The sequence below is a fragment of the Ciconia boyciana genome, chromosome 6 (genome assembly GCF_034638445.1).
Source record: "Ciconia boyciana chromosome 6, ASM3463844v1, whole genome shotgun sequence".
Lineage (NCBI taxonomy): Eukaryota > Metazoa > Chordata > Aves > Ciconiiformes > Ciconiidae > Ciconia > Ciconia boyciana.
In genome coordinates this window covers 12,423,728-12,448,871 of record NC_132939.1, presented here as the reverse complement: position 1 = coordinate 12,448,871, position 25,144 = coordinate 12,423,728, and the positions used below count along the sequence as shown (strand labels likewise).

The following is a 25,144-nucleotide window of genomic DNA, read 5'->3' as shown; positions in this document are numbered from 1 at the left end:
GGGCCGCGCGCGCCCGGCCTCGAAGCCCTCCCTCCTCCTCACGCACGGGCGCGAGGCGGCCCTCCAGGCTCGTGCGTCGCTGCGACTGGCTCGTTGCGGCTCGGGGGCGGAGCCAGCCCGCCTCCCCCGCCCTTTGCCCGAGCACGTCCGGGTCAGTCGGTGCTTGTGAGGGGAAGTGCGCGCGCGGCGGGCGTTGCGTGCTCGCGGCTCGGCGGCTCAGCGGACAGCGGTGTCGCCATCATGTCGCGGGGGTCTATTGAGATCCCTCTCCGGGACACTGATGAGGCGAGTCGGGGGCCGGGAGGCGGCGGCGCGGCCTGGTCCTGGGGAGGGGGGAGGAAGGAGTGCGCTATGTGATGCGTGCCGGGGCGCGGACGTTTGTCGCTTCCTCTCGTAGTTTTGTCCCGGGCTGGAGGGCGAGTGTTGCTCCCTTCCTTGGGCGGAATGAGTTGCTGGGGTTACAGGTGTATCGCTTTGCGGGAAGAAACCCAAACCTGCCTTCGCCCGTGCCCCTCGGTGAACGGTGTGTGCCTTCTGCTAGCTGTAACCTCCCTGTCCTTGCCTAGTGGCTTGCTGGTGAAGGAGAGCCCCTGGGAACACTCAGGCAGTCTGTCCGGGGTCCTTTGGTATTACACGTCTGTGAAGAAGGGGCAGCTTCTCCCACAGTATGTGCTTCAAGCATATGCAACCTTCAGGAGTGAAGACCCTGTTGGGAACAGTGTCTTATCTTTGTGCTTCTGTACGGTGGCCTTGTCTAGCTAAATTCTCTCCATAGTTTGTTAGACACTGATTTTTCTGACTACACTGATTTGTAAACAGCATGCAAGTTCCTAAATCAGCATATAGACACAGGTGGGGCAGTTGGTCCACTCTGTAAAGTTATTTCAGTCTGTGTTTAAAAATGTATTTAACTTCTCTTTGTTTAAGGTAGACTGGCACAAGCCAAGGTTAAAAAGATTTAAGAGAAGTATTTGGAAATTTACAGGGTATTATAAAGTTTGAAGTTAAATTATTCCATAGCAGATGCTAAATTAACACCTTAGCTAAATAAGATATTGAAACGTACTGCTTATAGGTTGAAAAAAGCTTTTTGTCAACATATGTGTCCATACTCTAACAAATTTCCATACAATGGCCGTTGTGTTTTTAAGTCTCACAAAGGTACTTTGCTTTCTGTAGGTTACATGTCAGAGGGCTTTTTTCTCTGTGACAGAAATTTCTGTCTGAGGCGTCAACATGAATAGTTGAACTTGGTGCTGCTGTTGAAGTTATGGCTTGGATCCTGAAGTTCTGAATTAATCACTAAGGATTGCTATAAAATGCTTCTTTCTTTTTTTTACTGCCATTTTTTACTTTCATATTTATTTGCTGTGTTGGTTGTATCTATTTCTCATTAGTAACTATTTTAGTTTGTAGATGAGGGTTGCCCAAATTTAAAAAAATATTTTTATCTGTCAAACAGGAGGTACTGTGCAAGACAAACTCAAACTAAAAATAGCAATAGTAGCAGAAATATTTCTGCTGGTGCTCTCATAAGTTTTGCATAATCAAAACTATAAGTCCTTATAAACTGGATTGCTCTAATCCAGTCTTCAGAGAAAGAGTCCCTGCATTGGTAATCAGGGTACAAGCCTGGGTACAACAACTGCAGCTCTTCCTTGCTGTAAAGTTAATTTGTAATGTAGATGACTAATATTAAAGGCAACGTGACTGAGTAGCAAGTGAACTAACAGGCAGTTAAATTGTGTTCCCAGACATCCCACCTTGGGAATATCTGTTCCTTTTTCCTCCCTTTCCATATCAAAAGAGTAGATCAACATGGCAAAATAGTACTCGCAAAAGAATGCGTGCATGGTGAAAAGTTGTTGATGTCATTTGCTCATGATTACTATAGTTGTTAATATTCAGAAATTTAGTCTGTTCTTTATAATGTTTGCCACTTCAATAATTTCATAATTTTCTTGGGCATAAAGATGACTTTACAAAATTTCAGGGCTCTGAGATAAGTCTGAGGTATTGATTCTCTGACACCTGATTACTTGAAGATTTTGACTGTATCCTAGATATTTGTATTACCTATAGGAAAAGTTTTAGAAATTCAGCAGTGTGCAGTCAAGTTGGTTGTTAGCTGAACTATAAAAATTCTGAGCCTGAAGTCTATGGTGAAAGAAGCTGAATTAGCGTCTCTGTTTATTCTCCCTGACTAGTACCCCAAACATTGGGCTGTCTTTTCTCTGATATTTGTGAGAGACCATCACTTTTGCCTTGTACAGAATAAAATACATCATCACTTCTTTGTCCATAACCTTGTTTAAACATGAAGAGTTACATATGTTTTGTGCTCTAAAATGTCCAGCTTGCTTTGAGCTCAATGATAGATAACATTGTTAATGCTTTGTGAAAAGAAAATCTGTATTGTTTGTTTCTAGGTTATTGAGCTTGACTTCGATCAGTTACCTGAGGGTGATGAAGTTATAAGTATACTGAAACAGGAACACACTCAACTGCACATATGGATTGCTTTAGCGGTTTGTATATATACAAGTTGTATGTTTAAATATTATATTCAGATAATTGTATAATAATTTCCACTTCCTTACTTTTATGACTAGGGATCACTGAATTCTGAACAGGAACTTAATTGGGTTATTCAGTCACTGATTGTAGGCCAGATATTTCTGATTTGACATATGCATATTAAAATCTTAACTTCATCTTTTTTAATGAAACAATGCTGCTTGAGGCCTGCTTTCTAAGGTTTTTTTTCTCAATCCATAGTTTTTCTGTTTTGTGCCTTTGATTATGCAATTCATAAGAAAGGAGGGGGCAGTATCTGTACTATGGAAAGTACTGTGAAATGTGCAAAAAATCAAAGAAGTTCAGAGGAAAAACAGTTGATTCTTCACCTATAAATAGCTGTAAGACTTGTTTTAATGTAAAAATACTAAGTTGGGATGATGATAGAAAAATGCTGGGCAATATCGGAATGCCTTTGCCTGATTATCCCTACATTTATCCTTATGTTGTGGAAAAAGAATCCATGCGACACCTAAAGTATCAACTTGATATGGTACTTACTCACTGGGATAGTATTGTCTGTTAAAACTGTATGTTTTATAGCTGGAATACTACAAACAAGGAAAAACAGAAGACTTTGTGAAGCTGTTGGAAGCTGCACGCATAGATGGTAACTTGGACTATAGAGACCATGAAAAAGATCAGATGACGTGTCTGGATACTCTGGCAGCATACTATGTACAGCAGGCTCGAAAGGAGAAGAACAAAGATAACAAGAAGGAGCTCATTACGCAAGCTACCTTGTTGTATACTATGGCTGACAAAATTATCATGTATGATCAGGTAAAAACAAAATCTGTTTAAAAATCCATATTTGTAAATTATTAAATGATTCTTATTCTTTAGCTTACTTTCAACATATGTTTTCTGTGTGAATTCAAAAAGTGACGCTGAAGAAAACAAGTATTGATTCACTAAAGGGAAGATAGAAACTGCTCAGGCTTTAAAGTCTGTTAGTGTAGTACACGTAAGTAAAACTTGTAAGTATCCGAAATGTGTGCAGTGCCACCAGGAATAATTATCTCTAGCTTGGGACAGCTGATAGTTCTATGTCAGTCAACTTTTGGGGGTTGGGAAGGAAGCATTAGTTGTTACTCTCTTGCTTGATAATATGTGAATTTTAGATGTGGATGATAAAGACCCTTTTTTTTTTTTTTTTGTTCTCATGTAAGAGAAATAAATTAATCATAGAAAGGATTATAGCATAGCCAGTTAATCTTTCATGTAGTCTAATCTTCATATTTTACAAAGATAAATGTAGCAGAAATTTTTCTCTTTGTCTAGAATCACTTGTTGGGAAGAGCCTGCTTTTGTCTGCTTGAGGGTGATAAGATGGACCAAGCTGATGCACAATTCCATTTTGTGCTCAACCAGTCTCCAAATAATATTCCTGCCCTTCTCGGTATGAGTTTATGGGTATTTGTGTAAAAACCTGGTCGCTCTAGTTGAGTTTTGGAATTAATTACGTGCTTAAGAAGAGGGTGCATATGCGAGTCGAGAGAAAGAATGGGATAAAGAAGTGTGCACTTTTGACCAGAAACACAACAGAGATTACTTTAAACTTGGGAAGTATACGTACATGGAAAAGCTAGGAAAGAGTATAATGCTAGCTAGCATCTTCTGAGACCTGTGGGCATACATCCAGCCCAACTACTTATATTTTCCTGATGATGCCAATGAAGCTGTATACTCTGTCAAAGGTGAAGATACCAGTAGTGAGGGGTCAGTGGGCTGTAACGCTTGTATTTTAATTTGTTCACTAATTAATCTAGTCTTAGCAAATGTCCTTCCTCTGGACCAGGAAAGAATTAAGTTTCTGCAGAAAACCATGAAAATATAAATTTAATGTGTTCCCATGTTTGATTTCTTTCATACACTTGACATCATCAAAGATAATAAAAGTTGTAGTTGTCTGAATTTTCTGTTAGGTTTTAATTGTAACTTTTGAAAATCAGCACAGCACAAGTTTGCCAAATAATACTTATGAGCTTCTGATTTATAACTGCTTTATTTATATTTCTGATTTATTTGTAACTGCTATGTTATAACAGGTAAAGCATGCATTTCTTTCAACAAGAAAGACTATAGAGGAGCCCTTGCCTACTACAAGAAAGCATTGCGTACCAATCCAGGTTGCCCAGGTAAGACAGAATTTGCTGCACTTGCAAACTAACTCAAGTCTTCCTAATTCAAATACCTAAGGACTTCCTTGTGATCTATATCTATCAAAAAAACTCCATCCCTCATTATAGAGGAGTTCAGGTGCTTGTTGACTTGAAGTGTTCCTTAATTGTTAGATAAGGAAATTGTGTTTAGGAAAATACTTTTCATTTTTTTTCTAATTATTACCTTTTAAAGAGCTATTAGAAAATGAGAAGTTGCATGTAAGAAAAGTTAAAATTGTATGGGGAGGGGGGGAACTGTTGAAGACTGTTGCAGAATCTATCTGTGAGCTTTTGGGATAAGGGTTAAGAAAATGATGTATTAGCATTAATAATGAAACAAGACATGAAAAGTAAAATTCTACCTGTAATGCAGGATGTGAGTTTTCCTGGTGTTGTATGATTTTCTTAATGCAAAAATCTGGGAAAGCTATCAGTACCAGCTGTAAAGGCGATGCGTGTGATTTAGAGATATTAGTTCAGGGTATTTGCATTAGAATCATAAATACTGTAAAGTCTCCTGAGAGTTGTGGTATACTTTGCCATAACCTATCTGAAAAAGAATTAATTACAAAGTTGATGTGTATTCTGTAGTCTGGTTTAGCATAAGGATCATTCCTTATGCAAAAGTGGATTTACAAATGCAACCCTTACTTTTAAACAAACATCTTTCACTCCCCTTTTTCACACACACAAATTGCTGTATATAAATGTCCCTGTATTCATAGTTCACAGGCAGTCGGAAAGGGCAATATGATGTGAATTCTCTGTATTAGCTCATTTGTACACAATCATGGAAGTTAGAGGATGATAAACAGCATTTTGTTAGCAGTGCATAAGTTGATCATTTGAGGAGAGATGTCTAGCTAACTTGTTTATTCGTCTGTGTTTTCTGAAGGCCTACTGGTCTTAGGTGAACTTACCCTGCCTAAGAAATTTCCAGCTCTTTCATCTGGCAATTTTTTAATGCCTTTCTCTATTATTTTTTCATACATTTCCGTAGAAGTAATTTTTAATTTGTTTTGTATCAGAGTCTTTTGGAGATATAGACCAATGCTCTGAGGTGTGTGAAGAAATAAAGTCTTACTAATCTGTTAAAGTTAGTTTTGCTGCCAAGTGTGGGAGGCTGCCTTTAAAAACAGCAAATCGTTAGATGGCTTAGAGGTTTTAAAGAAATATTAAAAATACTGCTTTCATATTAATTGATGTCCAGAATGTAAAAAACATCATAAAGTTGAAATTTTGGGATTCTGAATGGTGTCACCTTGTTCTCTAGCTGAGGTCCGATTAGGTATGGGCCACTGCTTCGTGAAACTGAACAAGTTGGAAAAAGCTCGCTTAGCATTCAGCAGGGCTCTGGAGCTAAATTCAAAATGCGTAGGGGCTTTGGTTGGACTGGCTGTTCTGGAACTCAATAATAAAGAGGTGAGTCTGACTTAGCAAGAATCCATATGCAGTTTACTTTCTTCTTGTCTGAAAAGGCAAACTTTTTATCCTTTGGAATGTAGCCCAGTTTTTAAAAGGGGTAGTAACTTTTGTGGTTAAATCACTTTAAGTCTGTGTCACTATTGAATGATGCTATAGATATGTACTTGTGATGTGAGCAGCACATTCTGTATAACTTTCTTCTATTGCTAAAAATCTTCAACTCTGTTGCTTATAGATGTGTTAAGTACAGAAAAACAGTGGTAGGTTAACTATTTTAATTAAAATAATAAAAATCTGTGGTGAGATGTGTGAATGCACGTCCAATCACTTAAACCAAAAGTGCTGATTTAAAAATCTTACTTTAATGAGCAATAGTTATAATATATATAATGGCCAGCCTTACTTAGTCATTTGTGACTCTGTGAAGGTTAACTAAATCAGTTTGTACTCAGGATGCTCTGAAAGTCCTCACATACCTGGAGACCTCACTTGCAATGGCAGCTCTATTCCAGAGCATCAGGAATTTTTTTTGAAAGAGCATCATGCTAACAGGAAGATCAAGGTAAAAGTCATAGTCCTAGGAGATTAGTCCTGGGCTTTAAGGAACAGAAGCTTTCAAACAGGTGTTGAAGTTGTATTTAAGCTACCTTGGTATGCATGCCACATGGTAAACCAAAGAGTCGGAAAGAACAAATTTTAACTAGGCTGATGATAAAATGGTGATCCTACCCCTCTAGATGTTGAATCACTAGAAAAATACATATACTTATATAGCTTAATTGCGATCATGAGATCTGAGACGGTTAATCCATGCTAAGGAAGTTATCAGTGGAGGATGGGACCTTTAAGTGTTTAAAAAAAAATAATTCTTACATAATTGTATGTTGCTAAAATTTAGTGTTATGCTAATTGTAGAACGTGTAGCTCCGTAGAAAGATCTTTTGTTGGCACAGAATGTCTGAAAATGCCTTAGTTTTACTACGTCGTGCAAAAAAAAAAAAAAGCTGTTAAGACTTCCATGAAGAACTCCGAAAAGTCTGGGCATGAGAGTTTTCTTTCCTAAAACTACAGACACAACCAAAAATATTCTAAAGGCAAATTTTAATAAATAATTCCATGGGTGAGAGACTAATGAAACCTGGTATCTTTCTTTTTTTTCCTGAAGGTTGTTTGACTGAAGTCAAGGGATGAGCTCACTCACCCTAAGCTTCAGAAAGCTGTTATTAAAAGCTGACCCACTCAAATGTGTGTTTTGTTCTTTGTAAGAAATGTATCATCCGTGCTTTACTTCAAACTGTTTCCACAACTTGTACTGCAAAGTTAGTATAATGTTGAAGAATTGATATGGGGGAGGGAGAATACTTTCTCTAGGGAAAAGATTCTCTCTGAACTGCAAACTACTAATTGACATCTTTTCTGTGTTTAGATATTTCTAATGTTTCTCCTCCTTGAAGATGTTATGATGTCAGATCAGGGTTGAGATTACACTGTGTTCTCATTGAGGTCTGTCTTACCTCTGGTTTTCTTTAATGAAAGTGCTTAGGAGCTTTGAGACCTCTAACCATCTATTGGATTTGACTGAAACTGGACGCATGAGACTCAAATTATTGGAGAACTCGGATGTATACATAGTGTGACTATAAAACCTCTTTGCCATTGAAAATTAAACTAAGAATGATTCAATATCTCCTAATCAAAGTATATTGTTATACGAGGTTTGGAAAGATAGTGCCTTTTCAAACTGAAATTATGTTTTTTTAGGTGCTGCTTGGACTTCATCTTATGTCTCAACTTCATAAAACCTAATCTCTTGAATAAGATAGCTTTCTGCTGATGATAATTGCAAAGTAAAGCACAGATGTTACTTGATAACATTTTTGGTGTTTCTGTTCAGAAATAAATACAGATTTAAGTTGACGTGCTTGTGATATAAATCTCATGTGTGTTCCAAATAAATAGCAATGATTTTATCAGTTACGGATTTGAACTTGTAGGTAAGTCAAATTTGTACCCATGGAAAGCTTTCTTTAAACTATGAAGTTTCTTTAGAAAAAAGTAAATTGATATAATGATATCCCTATGTAAACACAGCAAACTTCTGCTTTTTTTTAAATTAGAACTTAAGTTCTAGTAGCTCTTAATTCAACATCGGAAGTTCTTGTTTAGAATTTGAACATGAGAATATTTTCATTTTGCTCTTGAACAAATTGTGTAAAAGGCTGAAACCTAAACCAAACAGGAAATGGGGACATTGAACAGTAGAAGGAAGGCTATCAGGGTGTGAGTGTGAAATGTCAAAGGACACCAAGACTAAGTTTGTTTGGTGTGGGTTTTTTTTTTTTCGTTTTGGGTGGTGTATTGTTTTTTGTTTTGGTTTGTTTTTTTCCCCCCCCTAGCAAGTCCTGCTCTGTTTTTTTCCATCCCTGTGTGCTGGGTTCATTTCCCGTTTTCCATCTGTATGCTGCAGGGAGAAAAGCTTGTAGCTGAATTTACTTTTTTCCGGCACCCCAGCAAGGATTTTGTCATAGTTCCTGCAGCAGCCTAGACTGAAGAGTAGTTTTGAAGATATTAATAAGATACAGCTATTGAGATGCTGCTGATACCTGTCAATGTTTCATTTAGGCTGATTCCATCAAGAATGGTGTTCAGCTCCTCTCTCGGGCTTACACAATTGATCCCAGTAATCCAATGGTGTTGAATCACTTGGCTAATCACTTCTTTTTTAAGAAGGTAAGAGGTCTATAGAATTTTACAGTTAAATACTTGATAACCTCTGAACAGCAAGGATTCTGGTGTTAGATTCAATCTTATTTCATCAGGTTAAGTGGTGCCTAATATGGAACTGTTAATCTAGATGGACAAGTGTAAAGTCTTTTACTTAAATTTTGTATAAACGTTTCTCAAGAAAGCCAAGAAACGGTATGCTTATTTCTTAAGTCAAGGTCACCTTTGTCCTGAAGCGTTGTTTGTTTGTGGTTGTTTTTTTTTTTTTCCCTCTCCCCCACTTCCAAGCTTTAAAATATGAAATAGAGAAAAGAACAGTAAACACTAAATCTGTTGTTATTAATTTAGTTGCTGCTATGGCTTAAGCTTTCTTGTATTTGCCAGCTGTCCTTGTTGAAATAATAAATGGCTTGATCCTTAATAAAGTGAAGGCTTTCAAATTTCATTTAACTTCCCTTTTTTCAGGACTATGGTAAAGTACAACACTTGGCTCTTCATGCTTTCCATAATACAGAAGTTGAAGCAATGCAGGCAGAGAGTTGTTATCAGCTGGCTAGGTCTTTTCATGTACAGGTAGGACAGTTTTTAAAAGCCCCCTTTGAGATTACACTTGAACATCTGTTATAAAAGTTCATACAAAGCTTACCTGTGAAAACACTACCTGCTTTTTATTTACTTCTTTTTAATTAGGAAGATTATGATCAAGCTTTCCAGTATTATTACCAGGCCACTCAGTTTGCCTCATCCTCTTTTGTACTTCCATTTTTTGGATTGGGTCAAATGTACATTTATCGAGGGGACAAAGAGAATGCATCACAATGCTTTGAAAAAGTTTTGAAAGCCTATCCTAATAATTATGAGACTATGAAAATCCTTGGATCTCTTTATGCCGCTTCAGAAGATCAGGAGAAACGGGATATTGCAAAGGTGAGTTTTGCCTCTGTCAGCGTCGTATTTTTACATACAAGAGTAGAACTGGAAAATCAGACTTGAAATCAGACTGTACCTTAAGGTGCATAAAACTCAGGGTTACTTGGCTGTAGGTATAGAATATTTAATATTGGCTGTCGTGAAAGATCCTCCTAACTGGGGAGTGTCACAGCTCCTGGACAGAACTGAGACTCCTATTGGGCTCTGGCTAAAGCAAGTCCAGGTATTTAGAGGAGTCCCAGCCTCACGTTTGTATTTGGTACTATGAAAAGGGCAGAATTCTTCCCGTGTATGTTAAAATTCTCTGAAGATGGCAAGTTAGCAAATTATTTCCTGAAGACAGCAAGTTAGCTAGTGATTTCCAGAAAACACTTGCCTTAGCTTATCTGGAAGGACAATGTTATGTCAGGTTTTTTTTGTTTGGTTGGTTGGGTTTTTGGTTTTTTTTTTTTAAATGAAAGGCTTTTTTAATCTAATGTTGGGTAAATAAATGCAAAAAATGTTAGACATAGCTATTCTAGCTTCTCATGTTGATGTAATAGTTTCTCTAAGACTTTAAGCTGGTGTTGCATTTTACAGAAAAATACAATAATGAAGGAAGGTAACTAATGCAATTTTGTTGTGACCAAGTTGTGCAGATGTTTAGGATGTTTTCTTTTGCATTATGGTGTATCTTTCTAGTGTTAATACGTTCACTTTCTTTTGATTTATTTATATTTTTTGTTTAAACAGTTGGTGTCTACAAAGAGGCATAATTATTTTCTGCTGTTTTTCAGGGACATCTAAAGAAAGTCACAGAACAATATCCTGATGATGTAGAGGCATGGATTGAACTAGCCCAAATTCTAGAACAGACTGATATACAGGTATTATTAATATACACTTGGTGAATTATGTGCGCACTCTTCATAAGAGCACATAGAGCTCATTCTCTTATTTCTTTCATCCACTTTTTCTTTCTTTGTAAAGGGTGCACTGTCAGCCTATGGCACAGCCACACGCATTCTGCAAGAGAAAGTACAGGCTGATGTCCCACCAGAGATTCTGAATAATGTGGGTGCCCTGCACTTCAGGCTGGGAAACCTAGGAGAAGCGAAGGTATGTAATTACTCAAAATTTGAATTGAGTTTCTTGATCACACAGAAGTTTTCCTTTAAGAATATTCTGGAGTGCTTTATTCCTTTTTTTCTTTTTATACTTCAGAAATATTTTTTGGCATCACTGGATCGTGCAAAAGCAGAAGCTGAACATGATGAGCATTATTACAATGCTATCTCTGTAACAACATCCTATAACCTTGCCAGACTATATGAGGCGATGTGTGAATTTCATGAAGCGGAAAAGCTGTATAAAAACATTTTAAGAGAACATCCTAATTACGTTGATTGTAAGAAACATTTGATATTTTAGTTCCACGGTCCTCCTTATAATACTAAAAATCTTCCCATTACAATGTCTTCTTGTCTCCTTATATCTGTCTTCACTTCTTTTCATAGTAGTTTTGGGGCCTGCTTACCTACCCACTATTTTCCCTATCTTTTTTTTTTTTTAAGGGCTGCATCATCTTTATAGTCCAATCTCCAGCTTTAAGCCTTGTAATTATTGGTAAATCATACTGTACTCCAAAAATCTAGCAAAATTAGCTTATCTAGACTTGCATGCCTTTGCTCACTTGCTCCCCACTCCCACCAAAGCCTTAGCACCTCAGCACTCAGGTGCAATCAAGGCCATCCACTTGATATGCCCAAGCTCTGCAACTCTACCTATGTGGGTGGAAGTAGAGACCCTTTGAGAGAATTACTTTATCTTGTGTCTTGGCCTTCCTCCAGGGTGTTAGCACAGCTTCTATGGCACATCCTGTTTCTTCTCCTCACTCTGCTCTTCCTCTTGCCCCCAAGTAGCTGACTTGTGATATTTGCTGCAAAGGCGAGGTGGTAGCTCTTGCTCAGCCTTTTCCCTGCTTGTTTTCCATTGTCACCTGCTAACTGATACTCTTCCCAAAGCTTGCAGAGACAGGAGAGCTGTTTAAAGTGGAGGGAGGAGAATTATGTACCTGATGTATACTTCTTTCTTTGAGGTTTCTTAATCGTTTTTAACGTAGGAAACCAATTAAAAACACTTACATTACTTTAACTGTTAGAAATCCACAATTTCTGTGTCACCATTGTAGATGGATGTTCCTCTTCACATGGTGTGTCTCATTGTGAACAGAATATGAAAGGTGTCTTAATGTTTGCTGTCCTTAGCAGATCAAGAAAAAGATTGTTTTTGAAATTCATGCATAGCCAATATTTTCTTTGTTTGAGATGACTTTAACCTGTTTCCTGATTTTTATTGTATTTTCTATTTTTATTTTTAGGCTATTTGCGCTTGGGAGCTATGGCTAGGGATAAAGGAAATTTTTATGAGGCTTCTGATTGGTTTAAAGAAGCACTTCAGATAAATCAGGTGTGTAACCGTTTTAAGTGTTTAAAGTTAAAACACTTGAAATACTAACCTTAAAATTTTATTTTCCTTTTGTTGCATTTTTTTGTTTGCTCGCATAAACTAGAGGAAGAAGAGAGAACTACTGTAATCTGCTCTCTATGTGTTTTGTTTGTTGGTTTTTTTAATATTCTCTTTTAGAAATTCTATTTAGGATTTTTTTTATTATTCTATTTTAGAAATTCCTAATTTAGGAATTTTAGTTAAGAAAAATAATATTTTATACTTGAAAAAGTAACCTTGCAAGGGAAAATGATGTTTTTGCAACTTACAGTGAATTTTTATTTAGGACCATCCAGATGCTTGGTCTCTGATTGGCAATCTTCATTTGGCTAAACAAGAGTGGGGTCCAGGACAGAAGAAATTTGAAAGAATATTGAAACAGCCCTCCACACAAAATGATACTTATTCCATGCTGGCTCTTGGCAACGTCTGGTTGCAGACTCTACATCAACCCACAAGAGACAGAGAAAAGGTAATATGCATGTCTGCCCCGTGTGTGGTTTTATTTAATTTTGTATGCTCTTAGCTACTCAGAGCCATTTCTTGATGCCTATTTGGCATCTTACAGTCCATAAAACTTCTGGGTAGATCTTTTAATACCCCATTATAGAAATGAGTGATCAATTGGGATACTTCTTTCTGCAGGAGAAGCGTCATCAAGACCGTGCATTAGCGATCTACAAGCAAGTACTCAGAAATGATCCAAAGAATTTGTATGCTGCTAATGGCATAGGTGAATATTAGACTCTAATTTTCCTTCAGAGGTGATGATATTCTTATGTTTCATGCTTTAAGATAGAATTGTTTTTGCAGGGCCTGAACGCGATGTAGCGGAGCACAGGAAAGAATAGCTTTCATATGGCAGTTATGTCCCTTAGTTTTTAATGGGGAACTTTATTCAGGCAATATTTTGTTTTCTTTGGTAGGAGTACATAGTACATGAACCTGGAAGCTTACACTGTACATATTACTTTCCCCTTAGGAGCTGTCTTGGCACATAAAGGATATTTCCGTGAAGCTCGTGATGTTTTTGCCCAAGTGAGAGAGGCAACAGCAGATATCAGTGATGTGTGGCTGAATTTGGCACATATCTACGTAGAACAGAAACAGTACATCAGTGCTGTGCAGATGGTAACATCTCTAAATTGAACTACATAATATATTGGGTTAGATGACTTCTGGATGTTTCTCTGCTGTCATAGCAGCTGCGTGAGTTGCTGAACAATATTTTAACAAGTTATAGGTCTATTTCTAGCATGCTGTTGGCTGTCAAGTCTAGATTTAAAAACAAACTGCCATGTGGGTAAGGGGTAAGAAAGCACCTACCAACTTGTACGCTTTCTATTTGGTAGCAGAGCTAACATAATTGGGTTAGAATTTTGGTCTCTGAATTAATTTTTAGTCAGAGAGGTTTCAGTCAGTGTAGTTATTGTATGTGATTTACATTCAGATGTTACTGAAGTAAGTAAATGCAATTTGCTGCTGCGATTTTTTTAATAGCAACACTTCCTATTTTTGTTCTTGCAAACGATTACATAAATAACAATCAGAGCTGTCTGAGAAGCTGACTGTGCCATGATTTCTTTCACCACAGTTAACATCACAAGGTAATTCATGTTGGAAGAAATCCGTTGAGGTCATCTAGTTCAACCTGCTCAAGCAAGCTAACTTCCAAGTATCAACCTATTCTAACAATTGACTCAATTAGTTGATCAAAAGCATACAAGTAAGCTTAAAAAAAAAAGTATATGTTGGATGGGACAGAAGCTCAAAACAAACTTGTTTCATTAAGAATGAGTCCACATTGAGGCTCAAAAATACTTAATTCAGAGCTATCCTGAAGCTTTTTGTGATGGTTATAAGGAAGAGATACTGGGCCTTTCTTACCTGAGGTCTTCCTCGGTAGTTGCTATCCTCCAGTGAACTGCTGTTAAAAACCTTTGGTAACACAATCGGATTCATTCTGTTGTGTTTGAATGGGGTCTGTTGTCTTTTTAACACCTTATCTGTTTTTATTGACAAAAACTCTAATGAAAAATCAAATTTTAGCAATTAAGCAGTGGATTACAGTGGGAAACTGGGTATCATTTTCACCTTTTGATTTGTCAGAAAAATATTGTACTCGTTTGCTAATATATTTAAGTAAAGCTGTTAGTAGAAATGTATGTATTTACTGAGGTGTTTTATTGTTCCCTGGGTTCTACTATGCAGTCGGCACAAGCCACAGTCTGAAATACGTGATACTGGATTCAAAGGGAGACGAATTGAATTTAATAGCCTAGCTTACTGCAGCCACAATTGTTCTAGTGAGTTCTTTACCATAGAGCATACAAATCCGAGGCAGACTTAAGCTAAATACAAAATCTTTGATTCTAAAGGTGAGTGAAAATTGGGGACTTGCAACACAGTGCAATCCAACACTTCAGGCATTACAGTTCAGGGCAGTTTCCATATTTGAGCTGGAAATAAAAATTACTTATTACATATTTCTTATTATTTTGGAGGTTTAGAAAGGGTGAATGATTCCTTGAGAAAAGAGTATGTCAAACAAAAGGCACTCGTTACTGAAAAAGATAAGTTTCATAACTGTTTGAAGCTTTAATTCTAGACCCACAAAACCTATAGTAACAAGTCTTCTTTACACTTTAGAACAACTAGATAACCCTTGGCATGCCAAGTTATTCAGCTAGGTGGACACAACAAATTTGACATTGAGTTATCTGAAAGGTGTGGATTTTTTTTTAACTAATTTCATCAGATATATGGAATTACTACATTAAATATATTTCAATTTGTAAAATATCTTGTATGAATAAGGAAAATAGACTTCCCCCCTCCCCCCCATACTGTGGAGAATAATTGAGTGCTCTTAAAATGAGTAATTTTTATTGGACTTTGTTACAATAGATGGTACTTGCAAAGTATTCTATTGTATTTTAAGACCTACAGAGCCTCCTGGACTGCTGCCAGTTTCCAGAAAAATCAGGTACTTGCTATGGAATAGCAGAAAGAATTTTCTGATCAGTGAAAAGGAGGCATCCATGTAGCGTGACACACTTCTTTAACTACCAAAAGGCATATTAGCAGTAATGCTTTTTAGGAATAGAAACATTTGCTGGAGTTAGCTAACTGAAATAACTAACCATTGTCACCTCTTAATTTGATTTTTTTCCATTTCAGTATGAAAACTGCCTCAGAAAGTTCTATAAGCATCAAAACACTGAAGTATTGTTATATTTGGCCCGGGCACTCTTCAAATGCGGCAAATTACAGGAATGCAAACAAACTTTGTTAAAGGTACAAATATAAAACATCATATATCACAGAATCAGATTACTGTAAGTTGATGTATGTTTCTGTCTCTTTAAATTCAGTAGTCTGGGTTTGAAATAAAGGTGCTTATTTTCTCTATGTTGCTTCAGTATCCCTCTGTATCACGTTGTAGCATATCTTAAAAACATGCTTTTTATTCACAGGCTAGGCACGTAGCGCCAAGTGATACAGTCCTTATGTTTAATGTGGCTTTAGTGCTACAAAGACTAGCTACCTCTGTCCTGAAAGATGAAAAAAGCAATCTAAAGGAGGTGCTTAACGCTGTGAAAGAACTGGAGCTAGCCCACAGGTAAAGACGATTTATTTCTAATCATTATAATATATTTTGGTGTTCCCTTACAGTAAATTTGCAGTGTAGGTCACAAATCTGGTCAGAAGAGCAATGATCTCCTATGAAACACTGTATGTAATTCTAGAGAAACACTGTATGTAATTCTGAAGTTTCTAGTAGGAAAATGAAGATTGGGCCTGACAAAACTACTTATTCAGACTTTGCTCCAGAGCCAGTTTTGTTTGGCCAGGTGGCCAATATGTGTTTCTCAAAGGGTTTTGTATTATGTTGACCAAGATGCACTTCTTCCTGGAAGAACATAGTTGAAAAAAATGTTGAAAATTATTCTAAAAATTTAATACTTTTTTGTTACTATTTCTTTCAAAACAACCTATAAGGCTCAAAAGCAAATCTATTTATATTATATAAGCATAGCTAATGACTGGTAGTCCTTGAAAAGTAGTTTTGCCCTCCTGTAGGCAAGTAAAGCCTAAGCACTCTCATGGCTTAAGAACAGAAGCAGTTTATTAAGTGTGTTTGATATCTTTTAGTTCTTTCTTTTTAAAAAAAAAAAATAATAATAATTCTGGGCAGAAAACAGTGTGATTAATCTGATCCAGTGGTCACCATCTTTGAACAGAAAGCTTTCAACCATTTATTCTGCTCCTAAGTATTGATGGTGTAGCCGGTGCTTGCTTTATGCATTGCTAGCTCTGCTGTTATGTCGAGGATAGATGTTGCCTTTCAGTAATTTTGTCAACTAAAGCAAGCCTTTAATACAAGCAAGCATTTCACAATTCTAGTGCTTTACATAATGCAAACTAAACATTCAAACACAAATTCTAACTTAAATTCAGTTAGAAGCTTGTTATTTATTCTCTCGAAAGTTGCATGAAAGCCTTGATCTTGTACCCATTAACTAAAAATTCAGATGCCTATCACATTTTGGAAAATATTTTCCATAATCTAAAACTCGAGCAAGGAATTACTTTCTTCATATGCACAAGAACTTGAGGTCAGTCTAGCACAAAAACACTTCATTTAAAATATCTCTGGAATATGGGAAGAAACTGTGGCAACCTTGAAAGTTAGAAAGTCGTTTTCCTTTAAATGAATTGGAGAAACTGTTTGCAAAACACTGATCATCATAGCTTATGTATCTACTTAAAGTATGTTGTATTTGCAAGGACCTGTCAACTAAGCTCAAGGAGGCTGTTCTGGAAGGATTTTTTAAAAAGTTTTCCTTCCTTTTCTTATGCTAGTTTCAAGCACTTAAGCTGTGACAGATAAGGAATAAATCTAGTGGAGTCAGCAGTGTCCTTATTGCTAGGAGCCAGTAAATGAAGTCTTAGAACTCTCTTTAGAATTTTTCTGGGTTTTTGTTCTGCTCTAGAGTGGTTTTAGAATGTTTTAAATTTGGAGAACTCTGAATGTACTTTTATACTGTTGTATTAAAAGGGGCTGCACACAGAGAAAATTGGTGAGGTTTCCTCATATGTTAAGTTTTTATAGGATTGTAATTCAGGAGTAAATGCTTTGTTTTAAGGCAAAATTACAATAAAGTTGTAAGTAATGCCATATTTGTTTAGTTTTGTTTGTTTGTTTTTTCCTCCAGATACTTCAGTTACTTGAGTAAAGTAGGTGATAAGATGAGATTTGACTTGGCACTTGCTGCTACGGAAGCCAGGTAAAAAAAAAAAAAAAAAACACCAAAAAAAACCAACCAACCAAAACAAATAAATCCTTCGTTCAGATACCAAGTGGAATGTTTTTGTTTTGTTTTTTCATACTAAGACTAGGTTCCAAAATTTCAACTGACAGTTTCTTAGAACAGTAGAAATACAAGTGCGGGGTTACTCCCTATTACTGTTTCATTCTTTTCCTGTCCTTGCTTTCTAATGTTTTTGTGTAGTCTAAAACTCTCAACGTCGTGTCTGCCATTAGCTGGAGCCAGCAAAACTTCAGCTGTTTTAATGGCAAATTCTCCATCAATGAGAGTGCAGTGACGTTTATTTAAACATCTCTAGCTGTCACTGTTTTGACTTTAAACATAATAATCTAACAACAGGTTTGCTTTCACAGAGATTTTTTGAGGTAGTTCATGAGTGAATAGCATGGGTCAGTTACTGATACATAAAAACAACTTGTTTTGCAGAGTCTAGTCTGCTTTAACTTTTGCTCAGGGTAATGAGTTTGTACACAAGCCTATTCAAATTAGTTTCCTTGTAAGCTTATTTCTTGGGTCTTCACTCAGTATGCCCTGTGTTTCACTTATTGCACATTCTTCTAAGATTTTCATAGCCATACACAAATAACATCTTGGCCTTCATGCACTGTACCTCTTAAATGGGTGTCATTAAAGCACTTTGTACAGAGAAGAAAAGTTTAATACTAAAAGCACTGTGATTGCAACATTAGCTAAGAGGGCATTGAAAGCGCCTTGCTTTAATGTTTCATGAGACTTGAACACTTTATACAACCTGAACCCTGACAGAATTTGGTTTTTTAAGATAGAATTTCTACCTCCCTTTCTGATTAGGTTTGCTAGAATGTTGTGATTAAAGACAAGTTCTTATTAACCGTACTTCTGAAGCTGTCCAGATTAGTTGGGATGATTCCTTTTACTTTCATGTGGGGTTTTTTGTATATGAATTGGCTAAGTTTTAAGTGTGAAGCAATATGTTCTGAAATTGCTTATTGCAATTTAAAGATAAATTAGCTTACTAGAAAGTGTTTTAGTTTACTCAATCTGTACTACTCTTATATTGTGCTATTTCAAGTAGCTTTTTTTTTCCTTTGGTGATATGAACATAGTGTTGCGATGCATGCTCTTTATAAAACTGTTTCTTCTTGTAGTATGTGCCTGCCACCTTCCTTTACTTGAAAACATTGCATGTTACAGGCAGTGCTCTGACTTACTGAGTCAAGCCCAGTACCACGTGGCTCGGGCACGCAAGCAGGATGAAGAAGAGAGGGAGCTGCGTGCAAAGCAAGAGCAAGAAAAGGAGCTGCTTCGCCAAAAACTACTCAAAGAACAGGTTTTATTCTGATACATTCTGTATACTATATTTTTTTAAAAGTGTACTTTATTTTTAAAAAGTATACCTATCAACAATATATGTGCCCCTGTTGCTCTGTGGTGGTACCTGGTGTTACTTAAAATGTCTAGTAGCTATTTTTCTTAGTTATAGTAAGTGCTAGCAGAAAAATGTTATAGCTAACAGGTTATACTCTCTCTTTCTTCCCCATAGCCTCAGAAATAAATTTTTATTTTTATAATGAAATAAAACTGGTGCCCCAGAAGGTCTGCTATCAAATTTCTGTACTGACAGGCTGGATGAGGAAGCACTTGGTACAACAGTTCTTTTGGACTTTTGCCTACTGTAGCACAGGCTTGTAGAAAACTTAACTTTTTTTTACTTGCGGACCTTCTGCTATGGCATAGACTGTCAAAAGTCAATTTTCCAGTTTCTTGTTAGGAAATAATTTATACAGCTGTGATTATAATCACCACGATGCTGCAAGTACAATAATAATGGTTAGTTTTCTCTCTGTTTCAGGAAGAGAAGCGCCTAAGAGAAAAAGAAGAACAGAAGAAACTTCTGGAACAAAGAGCTCAATATGTGGAGAAAACCAAGAATATTCTGATGTTCACTGGTGAAGTAGAAGGATCAAAGGAGAAAAAACGTGGTGGCGGTGGAGGCAGGGTAGAACAGATTTTTTTTATTTATTTTTTTTAAATCTCCTTCATTTTCCCCTTTTGATATATGGTCTTTTGCAGTAGCACAGGCTTTTAATTTCAAGCTCCTAGGCTCCACTGAGTGAAATTGCACAGGCTTAATACCCAAATGTAAAAATTGGAAGCTAATAGTTAAAAGTTCCAAGCACGGTGGCATCACCAAAATCTGTTCTATTCCATTGGTAAAATAAGAGAAGATTGTTTTATTATGTGCAAATTTGGAATCAGTTTCTTAATGACATCAATCTAGAGATTATGGGAAAGTTGGCAGAAGAAAGTCTGTATTTTCCTTTCTTCGAAAACGTGTTCAGATAAAGTTTCTATTTAGAATTGTTTTCTCATAGCTTTTTAACTGGAAGGTGAATAATAGGCTATATTGTGGGGCTTTTATTTATTATAGCGTTCCAAAAAAGGAGCAGGGGAATTTGATGAGTTTGTCAACGATGACAGTGATGAAGATCTGCCCATGTCTAGAAAGAAAAAGAAGAGGAAGGGCAGTGGTAGTGAACAAGATGGGGAAGAAGAGGAGGGTGAGAGAAAGAAGAAGAAGAGGAGGAGGTAACTGACACTTTAATGTTAGACTTCCCTGAGAAATAGTATGGCTTTTAAGTATATTCTCATGCAGTCTTTCATAACAACTTAAAAAATGAACTGTTGTTAAGAGGTCACATAATTTTTATTTACACATGCACATTATAAGACTTAAACAGCCACTCTGCAAAAGAAGTATGAGTAACACTTGATCAACTAGACGTGTCTTGAGACTGATATTTTTGCATGTGTTGTTTTGTGATGTTATGCTTTACATCGTATAAAATATGTTTCTGTTTAAGACCCCAGAAGGCAGATGAGGGGAGTGATGATGAAGAACATGAAAATGGTCCAAGACCTAAAAAACGGCGTCCACCCAAAGTAGAGAAAAAGAAAGCTGTAAGTTAAACCCTGAATAACTGCATCGCTTTCTAAATATGCATTTGGACTTCAGCATTACCCTAGTCAAGAGAGATTTATTAATGTTGAAAATTACAACAAAACTTCTTGTAGCAAACTGCTTTTGAGCTTATTTTTGTCCTCCTCCCCTGTTGCTATAGCTGCTTCAAGGATGAAAAGGCTATTTCTGAAGCCATCTAGAATTAAGTGATAGTAAATGGAAAACTTTGATCTAATGACTTTAGAACAGCTGTTAAAAACATGTCTGGTTTTTTGAATACATTTCTCCTTTTGGGCACTATGCTTTAACCAGCCACATGAACAAGCAACCCTTTGTGTTTCCCCTATACAGCCCAAACCAGAACGTCTGCCTCCTTCAATGAAAGGAAAGATCAAATCAAAAGCCATCATTTCATCGAGTGATGATTCTTCTGATGAGGATAAACTCAAAATTGCTGACGATGGGTAAGAACCTTAATTAACTTTGCATGTACTAAAGTTTCAACACATGCTCTCAAGAGAAACTGCAGTGTTAATAATAATGAGATAATGAGAAGTGTTTCATTGTACTCACAACATCCCTTTCCATTGCAAATTAATTCCACTCATCCTGATAACACTAGTGTTACTCAAATTCTGGTGTCTCATTTTATTTTTAAGCTAAGGATAGCATCTTTTAATACTGTTGGTTTTTTTTCTTTTCCCTACAGACATGCTAGGAATAGCAACAGTGATTCAGATGATGGAGAACAGCAGCACAGTAAACGCATCGTTTCTGATAGTGATTCTGATAACAGAAATAAATCTGGTAGTGAGGCAGGTAGTCCGAGGAGGTCCAGTGTCCACCCATCTGAGGAAGATTCTGACAGTGACAGGTCGGCTAGAAAAAGGAGGCGGTCAGATTCGGAGCAGTCTGACAATGAGTCTGTACAGTCGGGGAGAAGTCGTTCTGGTGGTTCAGAAAATGAATCTCGCCCAGCTTCTCGCAGTGCTGACTCAGACAGAGATTCTGAGAGAGGATCTGACAATGAGGGTTCTGGCAGAGGATCTGGTAACGAATCTGAACCAGAAGGATCCAACGATGAGGGGTCTGAAGGTGGTTCAGATGACAGTGATTAGATCTCAGTTACGGACCATCTTTTTAAAATGTTCATGTAAATATATTTCAGTTATAGGGAAAATCCAATTTTTATATTTGAAAACTGTGATTTAAAAAAAACTTAATGTTTTAGTAAACTGTTGTGAGACCTTCCTGTGATTCTTTCTATTAGCAACTGATGGATGTTTCTCTAAGTTGGCTTATGGTGTATTCTCAAATTGAAATTGCTGTAGGTAAAGAACAGAATCCCTGTACTATAATCAGCACACCAAGGATGGAATGCATGTAAAAACTATGGAACATAAAATTGCTGTTTAGGTGGTTCCAGTGTGGCTAAAACTGTGTGTTCTGTGGTTATACATGCATAGATGGATCTTAAAATCCTACCAAATGGAACAAAGAGCTGTGGATATTTATCTTTTTCCTCATTCTGACTAAAGGTCAGTAGGGATTTTTCTTACTTTCTATTAAAGAATACATTTGCCATGATACAACTCCTTATGTTTCCAAGAGTTTGTTCTTTTGCTTCTGTTTTTGTGTTGAATCAGGTGAAAAGATGCAGATATTAAAGAAATTTTATAAAGTAACGATGCAGATGTAGATGAGATACTTAAATTGGCAGGTTAAAAAATATTAGAGAACTCCATATTACTTGAGAAGGGTAAAGCTGCCAATGTCACAATAAACTGTTCCTGCTTATTTGCTTGGAGTGATTTATTTTGCACCTTAAAAGGTATAAGCAGAAACCTGAAAATGTTAAATTTGACAAAGGGATGTGTTTTGAGAAAGTAGTCTTTATTTTAGCTTAAGTACGTGGCTTCCGGAATTAAGTCCTTTCATATAATGTATTCAGGAACAACAATGAAGAGTTGCTGTGTTGTAGACTAAAGTGAATCTGATTTCTCCCTGCAGTTCTGAAAAAATCAGTCTTTTGCAGCGGTCCAAAAATTTTTTTCTAACTTTTTTCATTGGTCATGAAGTCCTGTTTTAAGCAGTTGGTCGGAGAAGATCTGGATAGTGTATTACTACTGGTTTTAATAGAGTGTATAGCCTAAACTATGTTTCTTTGTTTTCAGAAGGTCTGGATTGTCACTACTGATAGTTCACTTCGTGTACTAACTGAAAGTTAGGTTTCCCATGCTGCTATTTCTGGTTTGCTGTGAGCATTAGCTGTTCTCATTGTGTATGGTTTTTTCATGTGTTTATAGGCTGTTGGTAACCATAGCAGACAAAGCAGTATGTAGAACAGTTGAGATGTTTCTTCTCTTGGCTCAGTTTGGTATCAAGTTTCTATATGTGGTCTTACCTAAAACTTACATGCTCGGTAACATTCAGAATAGAAGAACAGCCATCATGCTTGTTGGATTAGAGCAAAACTGAATCTTAACTCAGTCTTCTTGTTAATATAGTCACTTAAGTGGAAGATTTGTGACAGTCCAAGACCGGAAGCTAGATAGCTTTGAAAACATACACTTGAGTGTCGTGGTTTAGCCCCAGCTGGGAACTAAGCACCATGCAACCACTCGCTCACTCCCCCCCAGTGGGATGGGGGAGAGAATCGGAAGAGTAAAAGTAAGAAAACTCATGGGTTGAGATAAAAACAGTTTAATAGGTAAAGCAAAAGCTGCGCACGCAAGCAAAGCAAGGAATTCATTCACTCCTTCCCATGGGCAGGCAGGTGTTCAGCCATTTCCAGGAAAGCAGGGCTCCATCATGCGTAACGGTGACTTGGGAAGACAAACGCCATCACTCCAAAGGTGGGGGGGTGTGTGTGTGTCCCCGGCCCCTTCCTTCTTCCCCAGCTTTATATGCTGAGCATGACGTCATATGGAATGGAATAGCCCTTTGGCCAGTTTGGGTCAGCTGTCCTGGACGTGTCCCCTCCCAGCTTCTTCTGCACCTGGCAGAGCACGGGAAGCTGAAAAGTCCTTGAGTAGTGCAGCAACAACTAAAACATCTCTGTATTATCAACACTGTTTTCAGCACAAATCCAAAACATAGCCCCACACCAGCCACTATAAAGAAAATTATCTCTGCTGAAACCAGGACATCGAGGAAATTTTGTGGCCCTTACAGGAAATGATTCTCTTATCAAGAGAATCATGACCCAGGTGCTCACCTCTTTCAGAATCACAAGGAAGCAGTGATAGATGAGGTATGTATGCTTGATGTGACACTGCTTCACTTATGAAGCTATGAAGTAAGAAGTGTGAGGAAATTAATGCAACTAAGGAAAACTAATACATGCAAGGTGAAACAAGTGGAGTAATGGCAAGTATGAGAGTAACCAGCTTTTCACAGTAGGAAGGAAAAAGAAAATGTACAGTACTTACTATGGGCTCTTAGAAACTTTTTTCTGCCTTAAATACATCTGCACTATCATAGCCTTCTCAATCATGTTATTAGTTGTATCTTTCTTATGATAGGTCTGAAGGTATTGGTTTGGTGCTGCATGTAGCAAAATATATTTTCTATAGGTAAAGCGCTTTAGTGCTGACTGGGCCTTCAGATCTAACATCCAGTTGGACAGAAATATTTTCAGTAAGTGTAAAATAAAAAGGGTTTCCATACATCTATTGTCTGACGAGTAAGTTCATTTTCTGAGCTTTCCACAGTCAGAAAGGAGGCTTGTAAGAAGAGGTTATGACTTGAAAGGGCTTGAAATGCATGATATACAAGAGGCCAATCAGCAGGGAAAGAAAGGGGACAGGGCATGCTTTTGCTTCTCTCTTGCCCTGCTTTCACTGAGCAGAAGGGAAAAAAAAACAACCCAGGAGTCAACTTTTTTCTTCCCTTTGATTAGGAGGGTTAATGGGAGGTTATGTAAAAAGTCACATGTTGCTGTAATTGGAGAGAAAGCTGTGTTTTAGCCTAATTCATATTTTCTAATGCTTGTTTTTTGAAAGTGCAGCAGTGGAATAATGTTGCTGTCATTCTCTTGGCAGCATTCCTTGCCTTCTGAAGTAGGTGGTTGGCTTGCAGCTATTAAATTCCTTTATTTATAGCAGTAATCTACTTACTCCAGAATAAAATACAGGGAGTTAGGAGTGTAACGCTGCATTGCTATAGAAGTCTTTTATTCCTAGTTTCTGTTATGCATCCACTAACAAGTTGCATGACACTATGAAAAGTGTTTCCTATTGAGCTCTGTTGCAGCTTAGCGTTTTGTTCTCCTCACGTGTGAGCGCATCTTCTCTAGTAGAAAAGGATTGTGTAGAGTTTGCTGCTAGCAAGCAGTTGATTTAAAAAAAAAAAAAAATTCTCAGTCCTGAAATTTATAGCCTAGGCCCTTCACAGAACAAACACTTCAAATGTAACTTAAAAAATTTAAGTGGCTGAGTTGTTGTGTGGGTTTGGGGTTTTTTGGGGGTGTTTTTTTGTGGTGTGGGGTTTTGTTGTTTTTTTTAATCCACCTACTCAAGTTTTTATCTTTCAGAAACTTTCACAGGTCAGTACTTGGTGGG

At 37.1% G+C, this 25,144-nt stretch overlaps 1 protein-coding gene across 1 annotated transcript; it reads left to right on the top strand.

Moving 5' to 3' along the window:
• The first annotated feature begins 156 nt into the window (after positions 1-156).
• Positions 157-22,370, top strand: CTR9 (CTR9 homolog, Paf1/RNA polymerase II complex component). The gene is made up of 25 exons (XM_072865090.1): positions 157-285; positions 2,430-2,528; positions 3,121-3,360; positions 3,862-3,979; positions 4,629-4,718; positions 6,016-6,164; positions 8,790-8,897; positions 9,357-9,464; positions 9,582-9,818; positions 10,598-10,687; positions 10,791-10,919; positions 11,025-11,208; positions 12,181-12,269; positions 12,595-12,780; positions 12,954-13,041; positions 13,291-13,439; positions 15,489-15,605; positions 15,785-15,930; positions 17,528-17,599; positions 18,815-18,950; positions 19,473-19,619; positions 20,052-20,209; positions 20,485-20,581; positions 20,934-21,046; positions 21,292-22,370. Exons 1-25 carry the CDS (start codon positions 241-243, stop codon positions 21,698-21,700), a joined length of 3,504 nt encoding a protein of 1,167 aa, XP_072721191.1. The 5' UTR covers positions 157-240; the 3' UTR covers positions 21,701-22,370.
• Positions 22,371-25,144: the final 2,774 nt, after the last annotated feature.

Coding starts and splice junctions, on each gene's coding strand:
- CTR9 (XM_072865090.1), top strand. CDS start 241: ATGTCGCGGGGGTCTATTGAGATCCCTCTCCGGGACACTGATGAG. Junction 3,980..4,628: donor TAATATTCCTGCCCTTCTCG/GTATGAGTTTAT, acceptor ATGTTATAACAG/GTAAAGCATGCATTTCTTTC. Junction 10,688..10,790: donor TAGAACAGACTGATATACAG/GTATTATTAATA, acceptor TTCTTTGTAAAG/GGTGCACTGTCAGCCTATGG.